General features: G+C 40.3%; 1 protein-coding gene across 1 annotated transcript in view; it reads right to left on the bottom strand.

Annotated features, from left to right (window-relative positions):
• Positions 1-22254, bottom strand: part of LOC110965788 (forkhead box protein N3) — an 84507-nt gene that overhangs the window by 18920 nt on the left and 43333 nt on the right. The window contains exon 3 of the mRNA XM_051936591.1: positions 7614-7765. Coding sequence (XP_051792551.1) covers positions 7614-7765 — 152 coding nt within the window. The remainder of the gene's footprint in view (positions 1-7613; positions 7766-22254) is intronic.

The following is a 22254-nucleotide window of genomic DNA, read 5'->3' as shown; positions in this document are numbered from 1 at the left end:
GTGCATTTTTTCCAACATTTCAGAAGTTTGAGCACAGCGATGGTGGATTGCAGAGGAGGGAAATGAGAAGAAACTTTAGAAGAACTGAATGGTTCTTTCCCCTATTAACCCATGTTCAACCAATGAGATGATGGATGGATGGATGGATGGATGGATGGATTAATAGATGGATGGATGGATGGATGGATAGATGGATAGATTTGTTGGAGGACTGCATGGAAGAGTGTCTCCATAACCCAGAATCCTTCACTCCGCCAAAAGCTACGAAAATGGACGCCAATGACGGACCAAGGGGGTATTCACTAGATGCTGATATAACGCTGTAAACTTCCCTGCTGTGGGATTATTACAGGCTTATCTTATCTTATCTTATCTTAACAGTGTTCCAACAAGATACTGTGATATTTTATGAAAACCAAACAGGAAGTGATGCGTTTTTCACACCTGGGCACCAAACATAATGTTCATTTATTAGCATGATCTAATAGCATGATCTATTTCTACTTCTTCTCTGTTTTTATGTTGTTTTTATGGAGAAAAGTTGATAATAACTACACTGAGAACAGCATGAAACAATAAAAAAGACACCAAATGGATCTTGACTCTGTTTTTTTGTGAAACTAATATTAAGATCGAGTCGGGACTTTTGTGCCATCAACCATGACTTTCTGACGCTGCGCGATCTAAAAAGCTGCATGCGGTCCTCGCTTGTTTTTCATCTTTTAGCATAAAAAGTGAAACTGAATGCAGTTACAAATTGTGACCTTCTGCCCACAGTGGCCCCTGTTGTGCCAAGATATTACATAGAGTTGTGAAGGGTAATAATAATCCTTCATCTTTTGAATCCAGATTTTTACTCTATATTTATCACCAAGCGGCTAAAAAAAGAAGAATAAATCTTTCCACATTGCTAATACTAAAAGACCCAAAATACTACTATATGAATCACTCTAAACTTGAGATAAACATTTTTATAACTATAACATAAAACGGTGATTACAGATGATTTATTCTTAATCCTGCATATAAATACTTCAACCCTGCGTGCTTAAAATGTATAGAAAGTTTCTGATGTGGATCCAGCAGAACGATGATTCTAAAGTGGTTAAAGGGCCGCACATATGGATTTCATGTTATGGATATTAATAACACATTGTGCAAAGTATACACACTGTGATTTAAAAGGTTTCAATTAAAAGTTGCAGTTGAAAGAATTCCTGCTCATAACTGCAAAACTGTATTGTTGACAAAGCAATAAAAGATTCACTGGGACGGATTTTTAATTTCAAGAAAGCTTCTCATTTGCACAAGTCTGACGAACATCGTATCATAAAGAAATTAATGGAAAATGCAGCTTTAAACAAGCATTAAATGGACTGAACCAAGTCGACAGAACACTAATCATCAACTACAACATCATAATCACTTTTTAATTTATTTATTCACGGGAATATGCCCAATATTTTCTGGTTGGACCTTGTCTATATGCTGCTTTTTTCAGATTTATATCACTTAAGTGTAAATACGTTTGGGTTGTTTCACTGCAGGAAATGCCCACTAATCAGCCACATCAGCTCTTCTGTTTCCAGTGCGTTTTCGGATCCATGGATTTTTATGTTAAAGAAGCCAGAAGAGCAGAGGAATGCTACTCGTTGAGGACATTGAGAGGGCAGAAAAAGTGCTGAGTGCTGTTTTTTTCTGAGTTTAGCCAATCAGCATTTGTCTTCTCTGAGTTTAACCAGAGCAGACCGGCCTGTCAGGAGCAGGAGTCGCTTGTTTCGCCCCTGAACATGGAGCTAAAAGAGGTTGTACATTGATGGTTCTTGTGGGTGGAACACGCATGAATCAATCTATAATTGAGGGACTTTTGAAGTCCATGGGATATATGTTGTATATATTTTTATTGAAAGTGAATAAACTAATGTTTTTATGTTCATTATCATCATGTCTTTACAAATTCTACAATTATTTATAATGGAAACAATCACTTATTAATAAAAAATGACTGGATATCACTAAAATATCAGCTATGTTACAAAAAGTCCCGCAATTATATATTGAGCCGTCCAGAATGACTCAAAAATTATCCATAATTAGGGAAAATTAGTCCAGAATGACATGAAATTTGTCCTAAATGACTTGAAAACTATATCAAAGACACAAAAATGATCCAAAACGATGAGAAACAATCCAAGTTAACATAAAACTTGTTGAAACTAACAAGAAACTTGTCCAAGATGACACAAAATATGTCCAGGTCAATATATATTTGAGAGACTTTTGAAGTCCATGGGACAAATCTTGCATACATTTTTATTTAAAGTAAAAAACTAATGTTTCATATTTATTATGATCATGTCTTTACAAATTTCACAATAATTTATTACGGAAACAATCACTTATTGATTAAAAATGACTGGATATCACTAAAATGTCAACTAAATAACTGTCTGAATTTAATAACCACCACCTTCTAATGAGCTAAATAATAATAAAATGAGCTGATTCAGAAATAGTTTGGATTGTGTTCTTTTATTAAGTTGAGATAATCATGACAGATATTTCTTTTTTGGCAATATATCCCATTTTATATGGAAAACTGTGTCCTAGAAATCCCTTTCCACTAAGTTCCCCGTTCCAAAAACACCTCTCCAGGAAGTGTGTTAATTCCAGATCACATGACCTGCTCCACATGATGTCATTTCCTCCTGAAGAAAAGACTGGCCAGACTCCGAAGCTTTCTGACTTATTTCATATAAAGTAGTCAACATTTTTACTACAGTATCTTCAGAAATAACTTACATTTCAACTTTACTTAGTTGTATATGTAATATTTAGAAGAATCTTTCTCTAAAATACCATGTGGTGTTTGGTTATAGGCGGCCATGTTGATTTTAGGACTGAAAACAGCAAAAATGTGAACTATGATAGAAAAAGTCCCGTTATTATATCTTGAAAAGTGTCTGCAAGTCTCTGTGGGAATAAACTAGGCGCTGAAAGAGTCACCTCTTATTATTGGGGGTCCTTTGAGGAACATTTTACAGATCAAATACTTAAATAAGTGAACTACACGGTGCACTAATGCATAAGCACACACAATGCAGGTTCTCCAGGTGCGGCATCACCAGGGACTTCCAGCTCGGCTCTCACCAACACTTCCTCGTTTCCCACCGTGTGTCACAATGCAGATGAACCCCCTCCTCCTCCTCCTCCTCCTCCTCCCCTCCACACTCCGACCTCTCCACCACCACCACCACCACCATCCCCCTCATGTTCCGAATCCAGCCTCCAATTTGTTCCACTTCCCCATACCTCATTGTTCAAAATGACACTTTTACATTTTATGGTGAACCAATTATTCTGTCTTACACAGTCCGCTGGCTCTGCAAGCCAACCTGCCCGGATCAACCGGGGAGCGGGGTGGAGGCGGTGGAGGAGGGCTGCCTGGTGGTGGAGGAGGTGGAGGTGGTGGCAGGAAGAGAGAACGAGAGAGCAGGAGGAAGAAAAAAAGAGGACTAATAGTACCGCTCTCTGACATATCCACAGGGATGGGCAGGAAAGCCAGAAACCGAGATGTTGGCGGACGAAGAGGTGGAGGAGAGGTCAGGTGAGGGATGCGGAAGGAAACGCGAGAATAAAGTGAACGCAGACAAAGGAGGATTTAATTGAATGATAAAGTGATGGCGAGAGAGTGAAAAGAGTGGCTAGAGAAAGAGAGAGAGAGGGGGAATAAATCACAGCAGGGATAAATAAAGAAGATGGAGTACTGGGTGCCCCACTAGTTGTAATGTATGCCTGAGGATGAGCGGGAGGGTGTGTGGGATATTAAAAGAGGAGACAAGAGGAGCGAGCAGGAAGCCGGAGGAAAAAAAAGGTAAAACAGGAGGGGGAAGGACAGGAGGGAGAGAATGAGTGGAGAGAGAGAGAGAGAGAGAGAGAGGGAGGAAGTGGGAAATTATGGAAAAAAAAAAAAAAAAAGGGCAACCAGCGCTTTTTACCTGCGATGTGCCTGAGGGGGAGGGAGTGTTGTTGCATGAAAACAGCGTGCAAAAAGATTTGAGGAAAAGGATGGGGCAGGTCAGCTGGAGAAGGCCTGCAGCGAGTGGGCGGAGAGACGGCGACAGATGGAGGGAGAGGATGGAGGTTTTTATGTTATATGTGAACCCCCCCCCGTTTGATCGCTTTTATTTGATTCACTCCGACATCCACTTACATCAGATAAATATTCAAAGGATGGACTTATCTCGGGAGCGTTTATCCGGAGAACTTTCATTTCTTTCCGCTCCACAAGTAAGCGACGCCGGCCTCTTTGCGGGAAGAATGTGAAAGAAAACAGGTGACCGAGTACGTATGCGTACAACTACGGCAGCTTCCACGTTTCATGCAGATACACGAGCTTAGAATGCGAAGTCGCATCACTCGACTGAAAATTGCAATCGTATTTCAGTCTTTTCTGTTCACAAATCGCCACAACAGAGAGAAGAAACAAATCTTGATTCAGCAAAGTCTCTTCATCGTTTGAATCCTGAACACTTTCTGGGCACATTTTTAGCCACTGTAGGTTCATTTTTCACCCCAACAAAAAGTCCTGAACCTCCATAGAAACGGCACAACCACGGCTAGGAGTAGAGGAAAATTCACAACGCATTTTGTGCATGATGACCGAGTTACAACGCCATAAAACACACAAAAGTTTACATTTTTTATGGTTATCTGTTAGACAAAAATTGAAAAAACTGCAATCAGCTTGAACAACATCTTTTCACATTTTCCCTGACTAAAAAAAATCACCAAATGACTCAATTAGACACAAAATTTTCATAAAAAGAGACAAAATGACCACAAACAGATTGAAAACAGCCACAAAAGGTAGCAAAATGCAACCACAAAAAGACACAGCATGACCACAAAAATGCACAAAATGACCACAGAAAAGCACAAAATGACTCAGTGAGACAGATAATTCTCATATAAAGACAAAAAATAATGAGAAACACACAAAATAACTGCAAAAAAATTGCAAAAATGACCACAAAAACACCTAAATTGATCACAAACAGCCTGAAAATGGCCACAAAAAGGCAGAAAACGACCACAAAAACACCTAAAATGAGCACAAACAGACTGAAAACAGCCACAAAAAGGGAGAAAATGATCACAAAAAGAACTGAAATGCCTACAAAATGGACTGAAAATGACCAAAAAAATGAAACAAAATAAGCACAGAGAAACAAAATGAGCAGGTCATGTGATCTGGAATTAACACACTTCCTGGATGGATGTTTTTGTAACGGAGAACTTAGTTGGAAGTGATTTCTTTAACACAGATTTCCATCTAAAATATGATATTTTGCCAAAAAAGAAAAATCTGTCATGATTATCTCAACTTAATAAAAGTAAACTTAGAAGGTGGTTGGTATTAAATTCAGACGGGTATTTAGTTGATATTTTAGTGACATCCAGTCATTTTTTATTAATAAGTCAATTTGTAAAGACATGATCATAATGAACATAAAAAAACACTCGTGTTTTTTTTTACTTTTAATATAAATGTTTGCAAGATATATCCCATGGACTTCAAAAGTCCCTCAATTATATATTGATCTAACAACAGTCATCAGATCAACTCCAGAAAGATGTTTCACCGTGCTGAATGTGTCCTCTATTTGCTCCTCTGTGTGCATTTTTTCAAGCATTAATTTTACCGTTTTATTCTCCTTTCAGTCTCTTGTCGCCTCCTCTCTGCAAAAACCTTTGCATTTTAGCTACGTCTTCTAAGTTGTTTGCTTTTTAACAGCTTTATTTCTGCCCAAATTTGAATTGACGTGTGTGAAATAAAGAGCTTTTGATTAACTATTCCAACTTTAACTATATTTTTTTGTAACATTACATCTTCACAGGCTGTCAGATGGTTAAGAAATCTGATGATTCTTTTTGTTTTTACAGTTTCTAGCTAAAAGGCTGCATGTATTCCACACTTGTTTTTCATCTTTAAGCATAAAAAGCAAAACTGAATGAAGTTGTAAATTCTGACCTTCTGCCCACAGCAGCCCCGCTTGTGCCAAGAAATTACATAGAGCTGTAATATTAATAATCTCTTGTCTTTTAACTCTGATTTTGCTTTTGAATTTATCACCACGTGGCTCAAAAAAGAAAACTGAATTCCTCCCACAGTGATTTTATTAACAGATTCAAGACAGATGAAATAAGTTCTAACTATAAAATAAAACACACATTATGGATGATTTGTGCTTTCCTGCTTTATATTGAATGAATTATTTGAAATTACACCAAATAGTGTGAAATAAACTAGTCTAAACTCGGCATAAATGCTTTTTTTTTGCTGCTTTAAATTATGAAAAAGCACACTACGGATTTACCACAACATGTTTACATTTTTAGAAGCTTTCTGATGTGGATCAGCTTTTCTTTTTTAATAACACATTATGCAACCCATGCATACTTTTATATTTTTGGCAAAAGTTATGGACAAAACAACAAAAAGCAGAAGTCACAAAAACAGTTGTTTTTCTTACACTGAAGAGTTTAAGTGGACTTTAAGCTACTATCGGCTCAAATACAGAAAATCTCCTGAGTAAAAGTCTAACCCACGTCCTACTTTATTCCTTTTTAAAATGTCTCACTATGACTTACATTTTCTGAAGTCTGAGCATGGAGCCAAGAGGACCTGCAGAAGTCTTCTCAGAACATAATATGATGTTAGCGTGGAGTTTTAGCCCGATGATGGCAAAAAATACTTCTTACCCCAGCTTTAAAGGCACACAACTCCTGCTCATGACTACAAAAATCTATTTTTCACAAGGCGATAAAAGATTTACTGTGGATGGATTTTCAAATTTAAAAAAAAGTTTGCAAGTGTTTCATGCAGGATCTTTGTCTGGAGAATTTTTATATTTCATTTCTGAAGAGCTCTGGGTCGTGCTGTCAACAACGTGGGGTAAGAGAATCCCCCCCAAAAAAGATAAAATACGTCCAAACTGTTCTATCATAGCAGCAGACTGTAACAGAAATAAAGACAGTGTGAAGGCAGACGCAAACAAAGCAGTTAAATAGGAGTCTGTGAAGTATGTAGGAGGCTAATTCAGGCATTTCTGATCAATTTCATTCAGAACCAAGAGAAAATTCAATACAATTTCCAAAGAAAGCCACAAATTCTTACTAATCACTTGATCTGTTCATACAGATAATTATCAAGTGGTTTAGTATTTTACTTTATGATGAAAACCACTTGTCACGGTCTAGAAATGATTTTAAATTTGCAGTTTTACTCATTTGCAATCTCTGGAATTTTTACACTTTTAAATGCCAGATTGGACCCTCTGCAGGGCCGGTTTTGTCCCGTGGGCCGCATGTTTGACACCCCTGGTTTAGATTCACTGATTCGTCTCATTTTGATGCGAAAACTTGTACATTAGCAGGAATGTGGCACAATACGGAAGAAAAAGCAGAGTGGTGTTTATCTACTAGACATGCCAGCAGTTGGCCCTATCCTGCAGCTTCTATATCTGTATCCTGCATTTTTACATCCATATTCCCTCCCTGGGAATGGGTTTAACACGGCAAACCATCAAGATAATCGAAGTCCATCTTACCTGTGGTGAAATGTCTGTGGTAGGGTGGGCGGGGAGGTGGAGGGGGTGGCCAGGCCAGGCGAGTAGGGATGATACGGCGTCTTCTTCAGCGCCTGGATCAGGTTGTGCCTATACTCCGGGTCTATGGACCAAAGAGAGCCTTTGCCTATGCTCTGTAAGGGAGGACAGACAGATAGACGGTGGGTTTGTTATTGGAGGCCCCTCAAAGCTCATCACAAACGCTGACCTGAGCCCAAACACCAGCTCAAAGTCCAGCCCAGACCTTGTGCTGGGTTCTTATTTACCAAACCACCTGTGCACACATCAATTCTGCATTTCCGCTGAGCAAAAAGACCTTGAGAAAAACAACATTTCTGGGCATCTGCCGGCTCAAACGCTGATAGATTACTGCCTCGCTCCTCCCCCCCAAAAAAAAAGAAAAAAAAAACACCATCCGTACAAACATTCCCATATTCCCGAGGAAGATAACACTCGGAGGAATGGGAATTAATACGACGCCGCTTCGCTCAGTATTTTCCAATCCTCTGCCTCTCCTTGGGAAAAAAATAAAATTTGATATGAAGCTTCTTTCTGATTAAGACACAGGGAAACTCTTTAACTTTTTCCACTCCAGAGGCGATGATGGTGTATATTTTTAGATCAAAGCAGCTTCCCCCTCACCTAATGAAGCTGTCGGCTCCCAATCGGAGTGAAACCAGCCTATAGATTATGGAGAGAGGCCGTGGTGAAAACACACTCCCCGTCTCTATCGCTCTCTCTCCGTACGCTTTCATCTGCCTTGTCATCTGAACGAGGCAAAATCGGCGGGTTTGAGCACAGACTGGCATGAAAAGGGAGAGAGAGAGAGAGTAAATATGAAATTAAAGTCGTCTCGCTCGGCGTTGGGCTCACTTTGTAGTGCTCTGTAATGTGATATAGGTACAGGCTACGGGGAGGGGAGGTGTCAAGACTGTGGACTTCTGATTCCCACAAATACGACAAGGAATCCATTAAGCGGGAAATGTCAGCCGCGCCGGATCCGTGCACGTTAGCATTAATTGGGGACAAATTCAAAAACCTGGGGCGCGTTTTGCATTGAGGTGGATGAGAAGTAGAACCACACCGCCTGCAATACGCTACTAATGCATTCAAAACCAGACAAAATGCTGATTTATCTTTAGCGGTACCCAGACATGCTGTTATCAAGACATGCAGACGATATTTTTATGCTTTCCTAATCATCTTGTGAACGCTTTAATCTACAACATTAAAACCACCTGATTAATATCGTGCAGATCTTCTACAAAAACAGCTCTGTGGAGGTATTACGTGGTGGGATGGCGAATTCTGTCGGACCTACGGGTTTGTTCCAGTGCATCTCAGCTACGCTTGATCTCATTTGCAGAATCTTGGGCTCTTGGTCGTGTTCCTCGAGCCATTTCTGAGCAGTTTTGATCTGATTATGGTGGGTGGTACGTGTCAAAGTAACATCTGAACATCATGAATGCAGAACTCAAAAGTTTCCCAGCTGAACATGGCATCAGCTTTAATGTTGTGGCTAATCCAGGGGTGTCAAATATGCGGGATTATCATCATTTATTGGTTTTTATGCTGTAATTTTCCTGGTCCAGTCCACTTCAGATCAAATTTGACACCCCTGGACTAATTGGTATATATGCTTATTGCACTAATACAACTAGTGGTATCAAAGAACACATGTGTGATTTATAACCACATAAATCAGGTTGAAATGATATCATGTTTAATTTCCCAGGAACACTTTATTAAATTCAAATTTTAATCAAAAAGCAGCTCCAAATCTTGTCTAATGCAGCGCTCGATTTAAGTCCGAGAGGTCCGGTCGCCCAAATGACATTTTTTGGGCCACCAACATACGTCAATTTAGACATTTTTAGGAGCCAAAATCAACTTTTAGTGGCCAAAAAAATTAATCCCACTTTTTTTTTTTTTTTGGGTGGGGTGTGGGGGTGGAATCCAGTTCCTCCCCCACGTCAACTTGTTAGCTGGAGCCGCCGAGCTATCACTGGTCGCTGGGCAAAGTGTGCCTTAAAAACCCCCACGGCCGTGAAAAGTCACCCACGAACGAGCAGCACATTGTCCAGAGCTCCTAGCGGGCGACTGGGACGTTGACAGCCGGAACAGGTGCGGTTTGTCCCGGGCAGATGAGCGGCGAGGAGCGGCAGGTGTTAGCCGAGCAGCTAGCGGGGGATAGCTAGCCAGCCGGGGAGTCTAAGCAGTCTGTGACAGCGCCGGTGGCTTGGTGCTTTCCGTTTGCGGTCCTCAGGCTCAGTTGGTGCCGTCCTCCGGATGCCACATTCTGGGCTGGTTCTGGATCCGATTGAGTCTCGCGATGTTAACGACGTTAACATCAGTGACAATAAAGTGTTCAAATTTGAAATGAAATCGGCGGAAATCCGCGGATCCGCGGAAAATTGACATCCCTGAAACTTGGATTTGGAGGTCAGTAGCCCAAATCAAAATATGTGGGCCTCTAACCAGCGTGTTTTTTTTTGTCATTTTTGGTCGCCAAAATCGGTTTTTAGTCGCAAATGGCGACCTGGCGACCGTCTAAATCGAGCGCTGTAATGTGACCACAATAAGCTCTTCTTTTGTACACAAGTGTATTGTTGGACTTTTGCCTTTATTTTTAAAAAAAACACAGTGGCGAAAACAGCAGTAAATACGGCAGAGAGAGCAACGGAATGACACGAATGGTCCTCAGCTGGAATTCAAAGCAGTTCTGGCCACACACACGTGGACAAAATTGTTGGTACCCCTCAGTTAAAGTAGGAAAAACCCACAATTCTCACTGAAATCACTTGAAACTCACAAAAGTAACAATAAATAAAAATTTATTGAAAATTAAATAATCAAAATCAGCCATCACTTTTGAATTGTTGATTAACATAATTATTAAAAAAAACAAACTAATGAAATAGGGCTGGACAAAAATGATGGTACCCATAACTTAATATTTTGTTGCACAACCTTTTGAGGCAATCACTGCAATTAAACGATTTCTGTATTTGTCAATGAGCGTTCTGCAGCTGTCAACAGGTATTTTGGCCCACTCCTCATGAGCAAACAGCTCCAGTTGTCTCAGATTTGATGGGTGTCTTCTCCAAATGGCATGTTTCAGCTCCTTCCACATATGTTCAATGGGATTCAGATCTGGGCTCATAGAAGGCCACTTTAGAATAGTCCAACGCTTTTCTCTCAGCCATTCTTGGGTGTTTTTGGCTGTGTGTTTTGGATCGTTGTCCTGTTGGAAGACCCATGACCTGCGACTGAGACCAAGCTTTCTGACACTAGGCAGCACATTTCTCTCCAGAATACCTTGATAGTCTTCAGATTTCATCGTACCTTGCACACTTTCAAGACACCCTGTGCCAGATGCAGCAAAGCAGCCCCAAAACATTACTGAGCCTCCTCCATGTTTCACCGTAGGGACAGTGTTCTTTTCTTCGTATGCTTGCTTTTTGAGTCTATGAACATAGAGTTGATGTGCCTTACCAAAAAGCTCCAGTTTGGTCTCATCTGTCCAAAGGACATTCTCCCAGAAGCTTTGTGGCTTGTCAACATGCATTTTTGCAAATTCCAGTCTGGCTTTTTTATGAGTTTTTTTCAGCAGTGGTGTCCTCCTTGGTCGTCTCCCATGAAGTCCACTTTGGCTCAAACAACGACGAATGGTGCGATCTGACACTGATGTACCTTGGCCTTGGAGTTCACCTTTAATTTCTTTGGAGGTTGCTCTGGGCTCTTTGGATACAATTCCAACGATCCGTCTCTTCAATTTGTCATCAATTTTCCTCTTGCGGCCACGTCCAGGGAGGTTGGCTACTGTCCCGTGGGTCTTGAACTTCTGAATAATATGAGCCACTGTTGTCACAGGAACTTCAAGCTGTTTAGAGATGGTCTTATAGCCTTTACCTTTAAGATGTTTGTCTATAATTTTTTTCGGATGTCCTGGGACAATTCTCTCCTTCGCTTTCTGTTGTCCATGTTCAGTGTGGTACACACCTTTTCACCAAACAGCAGGGTGACTACTTGTCTCCCTTTAAATAGGCAGACTGACTGATTATGAGTTTGGAAACACCTGTGATGTCAATTAAATGACACACCTGAGTTAATCATGTCACTCTGGTCAAATAGTTTTCAATCTTTTATAGAGGTACCATCATTTCTGTCCAGGCCTGTTTCATTAGTTTGTTTTTTTAAATAATTATGTTAATCAACAATTCAAAAGTAATGGCTGTTTTTGATTATTTAATTTTCAATAAATTTTTATTTATTGTTACTTTTGTGAGTTTCAAGTGATTTCAGTGAGAATTGTGGGTTTTTCCTTCTTTAACTGAGGGGTACCAACAATTTTGTCCACGTGTGTACGTGTCCATGTGCAGGAATACAAATCCCATCTGCCCTTAAAAGGTGTTTTAAACCAGCTGAGGAAATATATGCAGCCCTCCTAAGTTCAAGCGTGGTTAATTCAGAAGAAATTAGATAAATAGCTGTTATTATTAAGTTTGTATGTAACACTGGGAGTGAGAAGTTGCAAAATTTAATTCGAGCCCAGAGCCCAAGGTTGGGAGCCACTCAGCTCCACAACTTAATTAAATGCATGGTTGCAAGAAGAAAAATCTAATTTATTGATCTCGGTAAGCCTTTTAAGTTGCTTTGATGAGTTGTTATGACATAATAATGTTGCTAAATGTATCCGTTTCATATGTAGACTCAAATTTCTACAATAAAATGTAGTTCAAGTTGTACCAGAATCATAAAATTGTCTTGATATGTTTATTTTTCTCCACATTGAGTTCTACTTAAAATGTCTGGATAAATTCACACGGTTGAGAAGGAGCCTATAGGCTGAAAACAATACAACACAAAGGACATTTCAAGGTGACATTTCCCATCAATATGGCCTCTGTTCACAAACACAACTGGAGTTAAACAAACAGAAAAAAAGGCTCATACTTTATTTTTTAAAAACTCATAAATGAACAAAGACATGAAAATGCTAAAAACCGCTGAAGAAAATCCAGTAAGGAGAACCTAATTTAATAAAGAGTTTTTTATTGTACGACAGCAACAGGACATTACACACACACAGAGCAGACTTTAACATTAAAACAACTCAAAATCTCAAAATCATAAACATGTGATGTCCTGTGAATCAGAATCAAACCAATCATAGTCGAGGATCCTGATGGCGTTCTCCATCTTTGTAGAGTCACTAACTTCTTTAAAATCACTTCTAAACACCCATTTTTACAGACTTGCTTTTATGCGAGGTTTACTTTTAGCTTTGCTTAGTTTTAGCGTTCTATTTTGTATTACGTCCTGTTTATTTCTCTCTTGCTATATTTTACTTTTACACCCCCTGTCATAAGTTTTGAGACACTTTCTCATTCAAATAAATTAGAACCTGTCTCAAAACTTTTGACAGGAGGTGTAACTGCCTGCCCTAATTTTTTTAATTCTCTGACTTTTTAATTTCAACCCTCATCTTTTTGTTTAATTTTTAAAGCTGCCTAGTTCCATTGTTTGCTATGATTGCTAATCTAGCTAATTACTCATCTAATTTATAATTTTTTACCATTTATTTTAACTGACTGCTCTGATCCGTCTTCCATGTCTTGTTTGACTTTCCGTTGCGTGTTTTAACAGTCTGAGCACTTTGTGAGCGCTGCTCCTCTGGACGTTTCGCCGCCATAAATTCCTCGACATCCGCACAACAACACCAAACCGTATCACTGCTCCTGAGCGAGATCCTCTGAGGATTCCTCGTGTCTCCGGATGTCCAGTGAATCAGTCAAAAAGTGTGCCGTGACCCGCTGCAGCTCCTGACCTTGTAGGAATGCAAGAAGCTAATCGGATGTGTGCGCACTGTTGATTCGCGTGTCACCCCTCCCCTCCTTCCTCTTTCCTTGTCTGGATCTTTGCATTAGTATGTCAGCCGTGTTGAACAGGGGCCATATGTGCTGTGTTTTGCTATGTGTGTGTGTGTGTGTGTGAATGTGTGTATGGCGAGTTCCCTGGGGAGTGTGATATTACCCAGCGTGGTGTGCTCCTGGGAGTGCTTCTATTACTGCCAGCAACGCCTCTCCTGGAGAGCATGATATTACACACACATACACTCGCTCCCACAGAGGTGACCCCCACTGGGCCAAATTTCCCCTTGCACCTCCAGCCCGGCAGCAGTGTGTGTGTGTTTGTGTGTGTGTGTGTGTGTGTGTGTGTGTTTGTGCGCCTACTGTCTGCCCGCTTGCCAGCCGATTAAATCAATGCTCTCTCTCCAGAATCTCTGTCTGCCGGGGCTCCTGCCTCTGCCAACCTGCCGGCCAATCAAAGCGCTCGCTCCTCAGAACCCCCCCCCCCCCGGCGCCCCCTCCCATCCTCCTCGGTCGATAGGCCAATCACAGGGCGCATCTCACAGGAAGGGTCCGTCACCTGGGTTATAGCGGTCGCCTTGGCAACAGGCATCATCCAAGCTCGAGAGAAAGCGAAATGGACTTCTTTTTTTTTCTTCCTCTGCGCGTCTCAAATTATCCCAAAAAGTTTACGAGGTCAGAAATGAGTTTGAAAGTTTGACTCGATGTGACGCAGATTTTAAAAATACGTCACCTCGACGACTCGCATTAAAGCAGGTGATGGAAGCTCGCCCTCCCTGACATCCACCTGAGGCTGTCTGTGATCTCTATTTATACTATTTCCTCTCCTCCATCCTTTGTTCCCGTCTACCTGGATGATCTACTCTTTTTTTTTTTTTCCTTTTTTGGCGTGTTTATTTTGCAATCCATCTGGAAAACAGTCACATAACTGCAGCGTTCACAGCTAAAGAGCGGGATTACACAACAAATAATCCACAGCTCGGAAGGTTAACCCCCGGAGAAACATCTCAAATATGAAATTAAAACTGAGTGGCGATAGATTTTTTTTTTAAATTGCAAGTTTAAGCAGTGGATTAAGAATTAAGAAAGCAGCTTTTCACGCTTGCAGGGAGAACTGAGCAGGTATTCTGACGATGAAGGAAACATACATGCACACTGGAACTTGCCAGAGACACATGATGATGTGAGCGGAAGACAAAAGGGGAAGAAAGAGCAGACAAAGGCAGGAGGGGGGAGTGAGAGTGAGAGCGTGAGAGGGATGATTGTGTGTTGCAAACATCTGTTTCCTGTGTTATATAAGCTGTGGGGGCTGGTCTCCCTTGGAAATGGGAGATATTAAAAAGTCCTGCTGCCACTGACCCCTGCTAGTAACACTACACTAGTGCTACTGCATTCCTGGCTCCACTATCATCCCATCTATCGCGTTTAACTGTCACACAAATCACCGCTCGTACCGAGCATCAAGGCTTAACGTGCTCTAAAATACTAAAACATTGTCTGTATTGTTTATACTAATCCCTCCCTTTTCTCCTCTGGAAAATGAATCAGTTGTTACTCACACTTTTGCATTTAAAAAATTGTTTGGTGATGTGGGAAGAAAGCCGATTTGCTTTCTTGCCAAAAGTTGGATCAGAGTATTGAGAACAACTCCTGTCACTCTCATCAGGTTACATCTTATTTGTTTAGTTAATCTTAAAGAGCCCATATGATGCACATTTGCAGCTTTATTATTTTATTTATGGCATCTACCAGAGTAAGACCGCATGATTTAATGTTCAAAAAAACGCATCATTTTTCCGATACTACACATTGTTGCTGCACCTTCTGTCCGAAACACTTTATTTTAGCTCCTCCCAGTCTGCACTGATTGGCCAGCTGGGCTGCGTTGGATATGTACCGAGTATAGCAATATAGTTTTAGCAAAAGTGTCTGAAAAAATGCGATTAAGCTGCTTATTCTTTGCCTGAGGTCAAGGCCGAAGCAACTGCTGACAGGTGATATGCAAATGTGTTACATGATGACATCACAAGGAACAGAAGAAAAGACTGAACTTTAAATGAGGCGTTTCAGGCAGGAAATAAGTTTTTTATGGGAAAGAACAACTTCCTTTGGCATGAACTTTGGGTTTTGTCCGTTTGCATACATTTTAATGCACAAAAAGCTATATTTGAACACAGGAAAACCACAAAAGCACAGCAGGGGCTCTTTAAAACAAAGCATTACTGTAGCTTTTGTGCTTTACGTTAAACAAATACGGCACTGATGAGCCCTGGAGGTGCTTCAAATTTTGTCATCCTTTGAGGAGAGCTGCTTTCCCAGCGTTCACGTCAAGCTAAGCTAACCAGCTGTTACATAATTAACGGACAGACACGAAGAAAGCAGCACATTTCTATCAAGCATACATCCCAAAACGGGAATTCTTCCTTTCAACTGGTGGATTGTTTTTGGTATTGTCAACAACAAATAACAAAAACAACAATGAATCCATGCCGCTAATAAACAACGTGTGTGTATGTGCGATGCTATGTCGTATTCCTCTGTGCCATGGAGCTCCAGTGTTGTCCAGAAACTATTAAAAGCCTGAGCGATATCGCTGCACTGGGTAATACTCTCCAACAAATGCACTATTTCCTTCAGTTGGAGTAATGTTTGCTAAAAACCACCATGTCCAGCTGTTTCCAGGAATCACTTAGCCTTTTTAAAACATGAAACACTGTATTTGTAAGCCGCTGTTAAAGGTTAAGATCTTCAATAGGAATCTAAATGAGCTCTGGGGCTGAGTGCCACGGATAGGGTTGGAGAGTCAGAAAGCGCAGAGAAATAGTTGATTGTGGTCTCATTCTTTCTTCTTCCTCTTCTTTTTTTTTTAATGAAACTGCTAACAAAAAAATAACCTTCAACTCTTCAACTCGACTCAGTGATGTTTGATTTCTGAGTGGGAGGGAAAACACATCAACAAATAACTATTTAAAGTGTCTTCATTGAAGTGGGAGCTGAAAATAAATATCTCGGAACGCTAAATGATAAAAAAAAAACGATCATTTACAGGAGAGAAAAGCAAGGATTTTACTTCATGCAAAAGCTTCGACAGTTTGGAGTGGATAGATGTTGAATGGTTCTTTTTTGATTGCTCATTTTTGGAACTTTCCGCTTTGTTCTGAGGGGCTTTTCAGTGCCTGTGGTGATAAAGCAGTAAGGTTATTAATTTGTTGAGCAGGATTGTGGGTAAAAAAACAACTCAGTGATGCTGCTGCTGAGTCTGGAGTTTTGGGAAAAGGTGGGCAGCCCTCTGTGATGTATCACACCCTCCCTTTGGTCAATACAAGCTGTTATCGTCATGATGGAGTCACAGGGAACCCACTCTTTGGACTTCCTCTGCCCAGAGATCCATCATACTATCACACCCCCCAGCAGAGCTCTGTTAACCCTCAGAACCCAGAGCAGTCACTTTCTACTCCTTTTTATTCACTGTGGGCTCATTTTTCACTGAAATATGAAGTCCAGCACAAGCATGGCTAGACAGAGAGTGAACTGTGCGCAAAATAAAGTTATATTAAGAACAAAAACTTGCTGAAACTTGAATTTTTTTCATTATTAATTTCATTAAAAAAACTGAAATAACCTGGAATCAACATCTACAATTTGTTTCCAACTGCTCACAGGTGTCAGCAACACTGCAAAAAATGCAGGTGAGCCGGCACACAATGAATATTTTACTATTTACATTTTTAATTTGTGTAAACACATCTTGCAGTTCAGCTGAAAACCTCCAGAGTTTTTGTCGTGTGACCATCTGTCATTGCAGAGTTAATAATGGATTCTTGTTTGCATCAATAAACATATTTTTTTAGAGTCTAATTAGTGCAAACGGTAAATTTTTAAGCATATTTCTAAAAATTAGACATGCAGAATAAAATCATTTTGGTAAAATACCAGAATTTTATGCTGCGGTTTGGTTATTTTTCCAGAAGAAACAGTTTGTCACGGACGAGTAGTTCAGGGACCATCGGAAAGTTAAAGATTTGACAATTATTTCTATTTTTACAGTTTCAGGCTCTGTTAAATTGGGTCATTTTGGCAGATTTTTAAAGACAGCAGGTCACAGCACAAACTTAGATAATATGAGGTGTTTTATTTGTCAAATGACAAACCGTCTTTTCTGTTCTGACTGAATTTTTTACTCTGCCAAGGACAAGATGTGACGATCGACGTACGTTTGTCCGTCTGTCTGTCTGTGCCCAACAATACTCAAAAATGGACTTGTTAAAGATTTCTGTATCGTTGCCAGATAGCGGCACGGCGTCACTGTACCCATGACAACAAATGCTCAGCTGCCTTCTGACGATCACATGATTGTGATCCGACTACAAATACACCGCTGAGGACCACGGATGGTTATGAAAGTGCAACTGTGAATAATTCCAACTTTTTAAAGAAAATTTTAATAGTTTGAAGACATTTTAAAGTCGTTTTGGACCCATTTTTAGTAATTTTTTAACCTATCTCAACCATTCTAGACCATTAGCTCGTTTTGGACAGGCTTTGAACAAATAAGGAGGATTGTTTTTGCAAATTCTTGACAAATTTGAGTAAGTTCTAGTCATTTTGCACATATTTAGGATCATTTTTGACTAATTTTAACAACATTTAGAGAACAAACTTATGCTACGAGGTCAAATTGGAGTCATTTTGGACGTTTTTAGTAATTTCTGGATTTTTTTTTTTTACTCTCTAGAGTGCTTTTCTTGTTTCATAGTTGCCACAGTCAAATTTCTGAACGGCAGCAAACAAAACTAGTTGCTGTAATGCAGCTCTGTCCTGTCCTGTTTACTGTAACGGCTACTATGAGAGCATGAAAGTAAGTTTAGTTTACATATAAGCAATGAAATGAGATTTAAAAAGATGCACAGTGAGCACAGAGCTGTCAGTCTGTATATCAGAGTAAGAGGCTGTGTTGTCCGCTATGTTTTCATGTGCATTACGATTTAACCTACACCACCATTCTAAGGTATTACGTACAATTTTATGATGTACGTCCACAGTCGGAGTAAACGCCTTAACCACGGCTGTGTTAAAGCCTGATTAACCCACTGTGATACATGGATCTACCATTACTTACTGTACACACACAGATAAACAGGAGGATTAATAACGGAGTAAACCGTCGGCCTCGTAAAGCGAGCAGCAGATACGCGTTTCAGCACTAACTTAGTGGCTGAAGAGAAAGAATATGACGCTTTAAGCTCTGATTCTTGCACAGAGAGAAGAATTACTGAGGTAAAGGCAGTGGAAAAGAACAAGAACAGGAATGTTTCTTCCGATAAAGTCGCTCGATAAAGACAGTTTCTGCACTTGTTGAAAGTTATTTGACAACAACGAGGCAGCAGCAGGACAAAGAGGCCCAGCTGGGTTTAAATGTTACGTGTTGGTTGGTTGGTTGAACAACAAGTCATTTTAGAGGAAAACCTGAGCAGGTTAACGGGTGGAAATGTCTGCTACAGGTGTTATGAATTGATTTTTCCTCCAAAAGTTGTTTCCCATGTGGTTTCGATTTCATTTTTTTTTCCTCTTTCTGTTTCTCATACATGCATTTTTACATTACAGTGATTTCTTTTTTTTTGCATTGGTGATTACGATTTCTATCTCCAAGATAAACGCACAGAAAACTCCGTAAACTTGCCAATGCTTACTGCTGTTTCCAATATGTTTCCAGATTCCTAAAATAAAAAGCCTCTCTTGCCCCACTGGTATGAAAATATCCCATCTGGTGTAAAGTAAATTTTAACCGATTTGACAAGGAGCAACTTTGTTCCGTCAACCAAACAGCTTCTCACATCTGCGACTCAAACATCAATGCTGAAGTCTCGCACGTATAAACACCGATTATGGAGACACAAACTGGACGGAGCCCAACGTAAGCAAATCCCCAAGCGCCTACGATACGCTGTCAGTCAGCAATTCCAGCGAGGTCATTCGGGGGTTCGGTTCCCCTCTGGCCTGTCGTGGGGGGGGGGCATCATTTTTACACCTGTGAAACTTCTCCAAGAACACTCGCAAATACCAGTCTAACAGATATTTAAATCGCTTCCCTGAGGCGACGCTGAACGAGAGGCGTGTGAGAACAAGGCTTACGACTTCTGACTCACAACGTCTGAAACAAACATGTCGCAAAAAGATAACAACAACAAAGGTAGTCACATGTCACACACAGCTGCACGATACTGGAAGAAAAGTGGCATTGTTTGTTTGTGTTGTATATTTCTATATGAAGAAATGCAGCTATTTTCACCAGCTGACTGGAATAACTATATTTAGGAAGAATTAATCATCCTAGAATGATTGGCAAAGGTATTCAGAATAGTGTTTTTGGATGCTGTTCAGATTTGAATCCATCATACACAACTTTGCGGTGCTCAGTGAAATAGTCAAACATATTAGTTGTGTTGCCTCCTGTTGTGGTAATAATTGGCTTTTTGTTTTTTTTTATTTTCATTCAATGTTATATTACTTTCTGCAGCAGAAATAGTTCCCTACAAGTAATATTGTCTTTCTCCATGCAACCAAATCTTGCTTTTCAGTCGTTTCTTCATCCTACCGACTCATTTCGCTGTGCACAATCACAGTAAGTTCTCTTTTTGTATCAAGGAGCAAAAAAAAGTTTCACCGTGTTGTGTTTGAGTTTGCAGCATGCTGATACCGAAACACAGAAGCACAACAGTTACATTGTGCCTTTAAAATAAGATTACAGTTACGCTTCCCTCCTTTTAGCTCTGTTTTGGTCTCCACCGACTCCTGAGTCAAATATCAGCTCATTAAAACGCTGCACTGTGTTCACGAGCTCGTTGCTAACTCTCCATTTACCAGAAGCAGAAAGCAGGTGGAACTAAAGTAGTAAATCTGCAGGTTCCACACCCAAAACAATGGGTTAAAGATGCAAAAGAAATGAAATCGAGCAGCAGGTCTCTGTGGGTTTGTCACTAATAATAATAATCTATGATTGTCCTTAATAGTTGACTACATATTATTTTATGAGGGGATCAAGTTTAGATTGGTTAGCTGATCCGAAGGAAGATCAAGATGCGGTTTATTAACAAATCACTTCTCCTTTCTGATTTTTCCGACCCATTCAGTGTCTAATATTTACATGCCAAACGCTGTCATTTTGTAATTCTCTGTAACATAGCACATTATTAGCTTCCTCATTATGTTTATAGAACACTCTCGCTCAGTCATAGAACTCATATTATTCTTTTATGGTGCCCTAAAATATATATATATTTAGATAATATCATTGAAACGACTAGTTGGCCAGACCATTACTACAGTAATGACTGCTGGTCGACTAGAAAAAGCTTAAACTCGGAGCAGCTCTTGAGTAACTTGACCAGTTTTATTGGCAAGAATACAAATTACTGCAACTTTAGAGCTCTTTTAAAGACTTGTCTTTATGCTTCCTCACTCATATTTCATTGTTTATTACTCATAAATGCTCCTCTTTCACAGCCATTCCATTTGGATCGCACTTTCTTTTGTCTCATATTTAGTTTAGGCTCTGTATCGATTGCATAAAAAATGTTTCCCGACATGCAACTTAAAACAACCAAAAGAATCTTTGGATAAATCAATGATTTGTTTGTGATTTTAAAGGAACTCCCATGCAATCATATCTCCTTTTTTGTTTGCATCCAGCGGCGGCAGTTTTGAAGCTGCAACAATCTGCTGACGAGTGCAGATCAAAACCAAACGTACGCTCAGGCCAGATGCTGCGGTTCGTGAAGCGGCGAGCGTTGAAAGGTAAAAGAATGAAGGACGCCTCTGGTGCCAACGGGGCAAGGTTAAGTTAGAGGTGACACACTTAAGTGCAACACCAGGAGACTTCATAGTGAGTCTTAGATTACAAAACTGCCTGTTCTCTCTGCTGTGATTTCATAAGAGGCTTTGAGAGATATATCGCTGGGTTTGCGTGTGTGTGTGTGTGTGTGTGTGTGTGTGAACATCTGTGTGTGTTGTGCTGTTACAACACTGATCTTCTGCACTGATCCACAAGTCTGAGGGCAACAACACATGTCATTAAGGCATGTCATTCAGCACAGCGAAGAATCCTGTTTGTAAACAAAGCCATGGCAACCGTGGGACTCACACTCTCACATGCTCACAAGTTTGCACTCCCACACGCAAGACCGACACACACACACACACACACACGCATGCACGCACACACACACATGCACAGAGCAGCGAGCTTATTCTAAACTAGTCCCCATCTTGTCATCTGCCTGGATATGACCCAGAAATACAGCCACTGGAACAAATAGGCCACTGTCATATTAATCTCCACCTCTGTAAATTGATGGAAATATAATTTGGTGCGTTCACAGTAAGCCGTGTCTCCCTGCTTCCTCATTTCTCCCTCTTCTTCCTCGTGCACGCCTATCCCTCGCAACGATAACTTGACCTCTCCTTCACCAAAAGAAAAAAGAAAAAAAATCCCCTTGTCTTTCTTCTTTTTCCACAAGCGAGCGGCTAGTAAAACATAACGCAGCATAAAGAAAAAAATATCTCACAGCCTGTAATTGCACGCTCGATTCTAAAAAGACGTAAACACGAAAAGAGGGAAAAAAGCAAAGCAGGAGGGGGGAGACAGAGGGGAAAGAAAGGTGCATTCACATGCAGATATCCTCGGTGAAAAGCGTTGAATGGCAGAGTCTGAGTGAAATTACAGAGATTCTGTAATTGCAGCTTCAGATAAA

This window comes from Acanthochromis polyacanthus, chromosome 16 (genome assembly GCF_021347895.1).
Source record: "Acanthochromis polyacanthus isolate Apoly-LR-REF ecotype Palm Island chromosome 16, KAUST_Apoly_ChrSc, whole genome shotgun sequence".
Classification (NCBI taxonomy): Eukaryota; Metazoa; Chordata; class Actinopteri; family Pomacentridae; genus Acanthochromis; species Acanthochromis polyacanthus.
The sequence above is the reverse complement of the archived record's forward strand: the minus strand, read 5'-3'. Positions and strand labels throughout refer to the sequence as shown.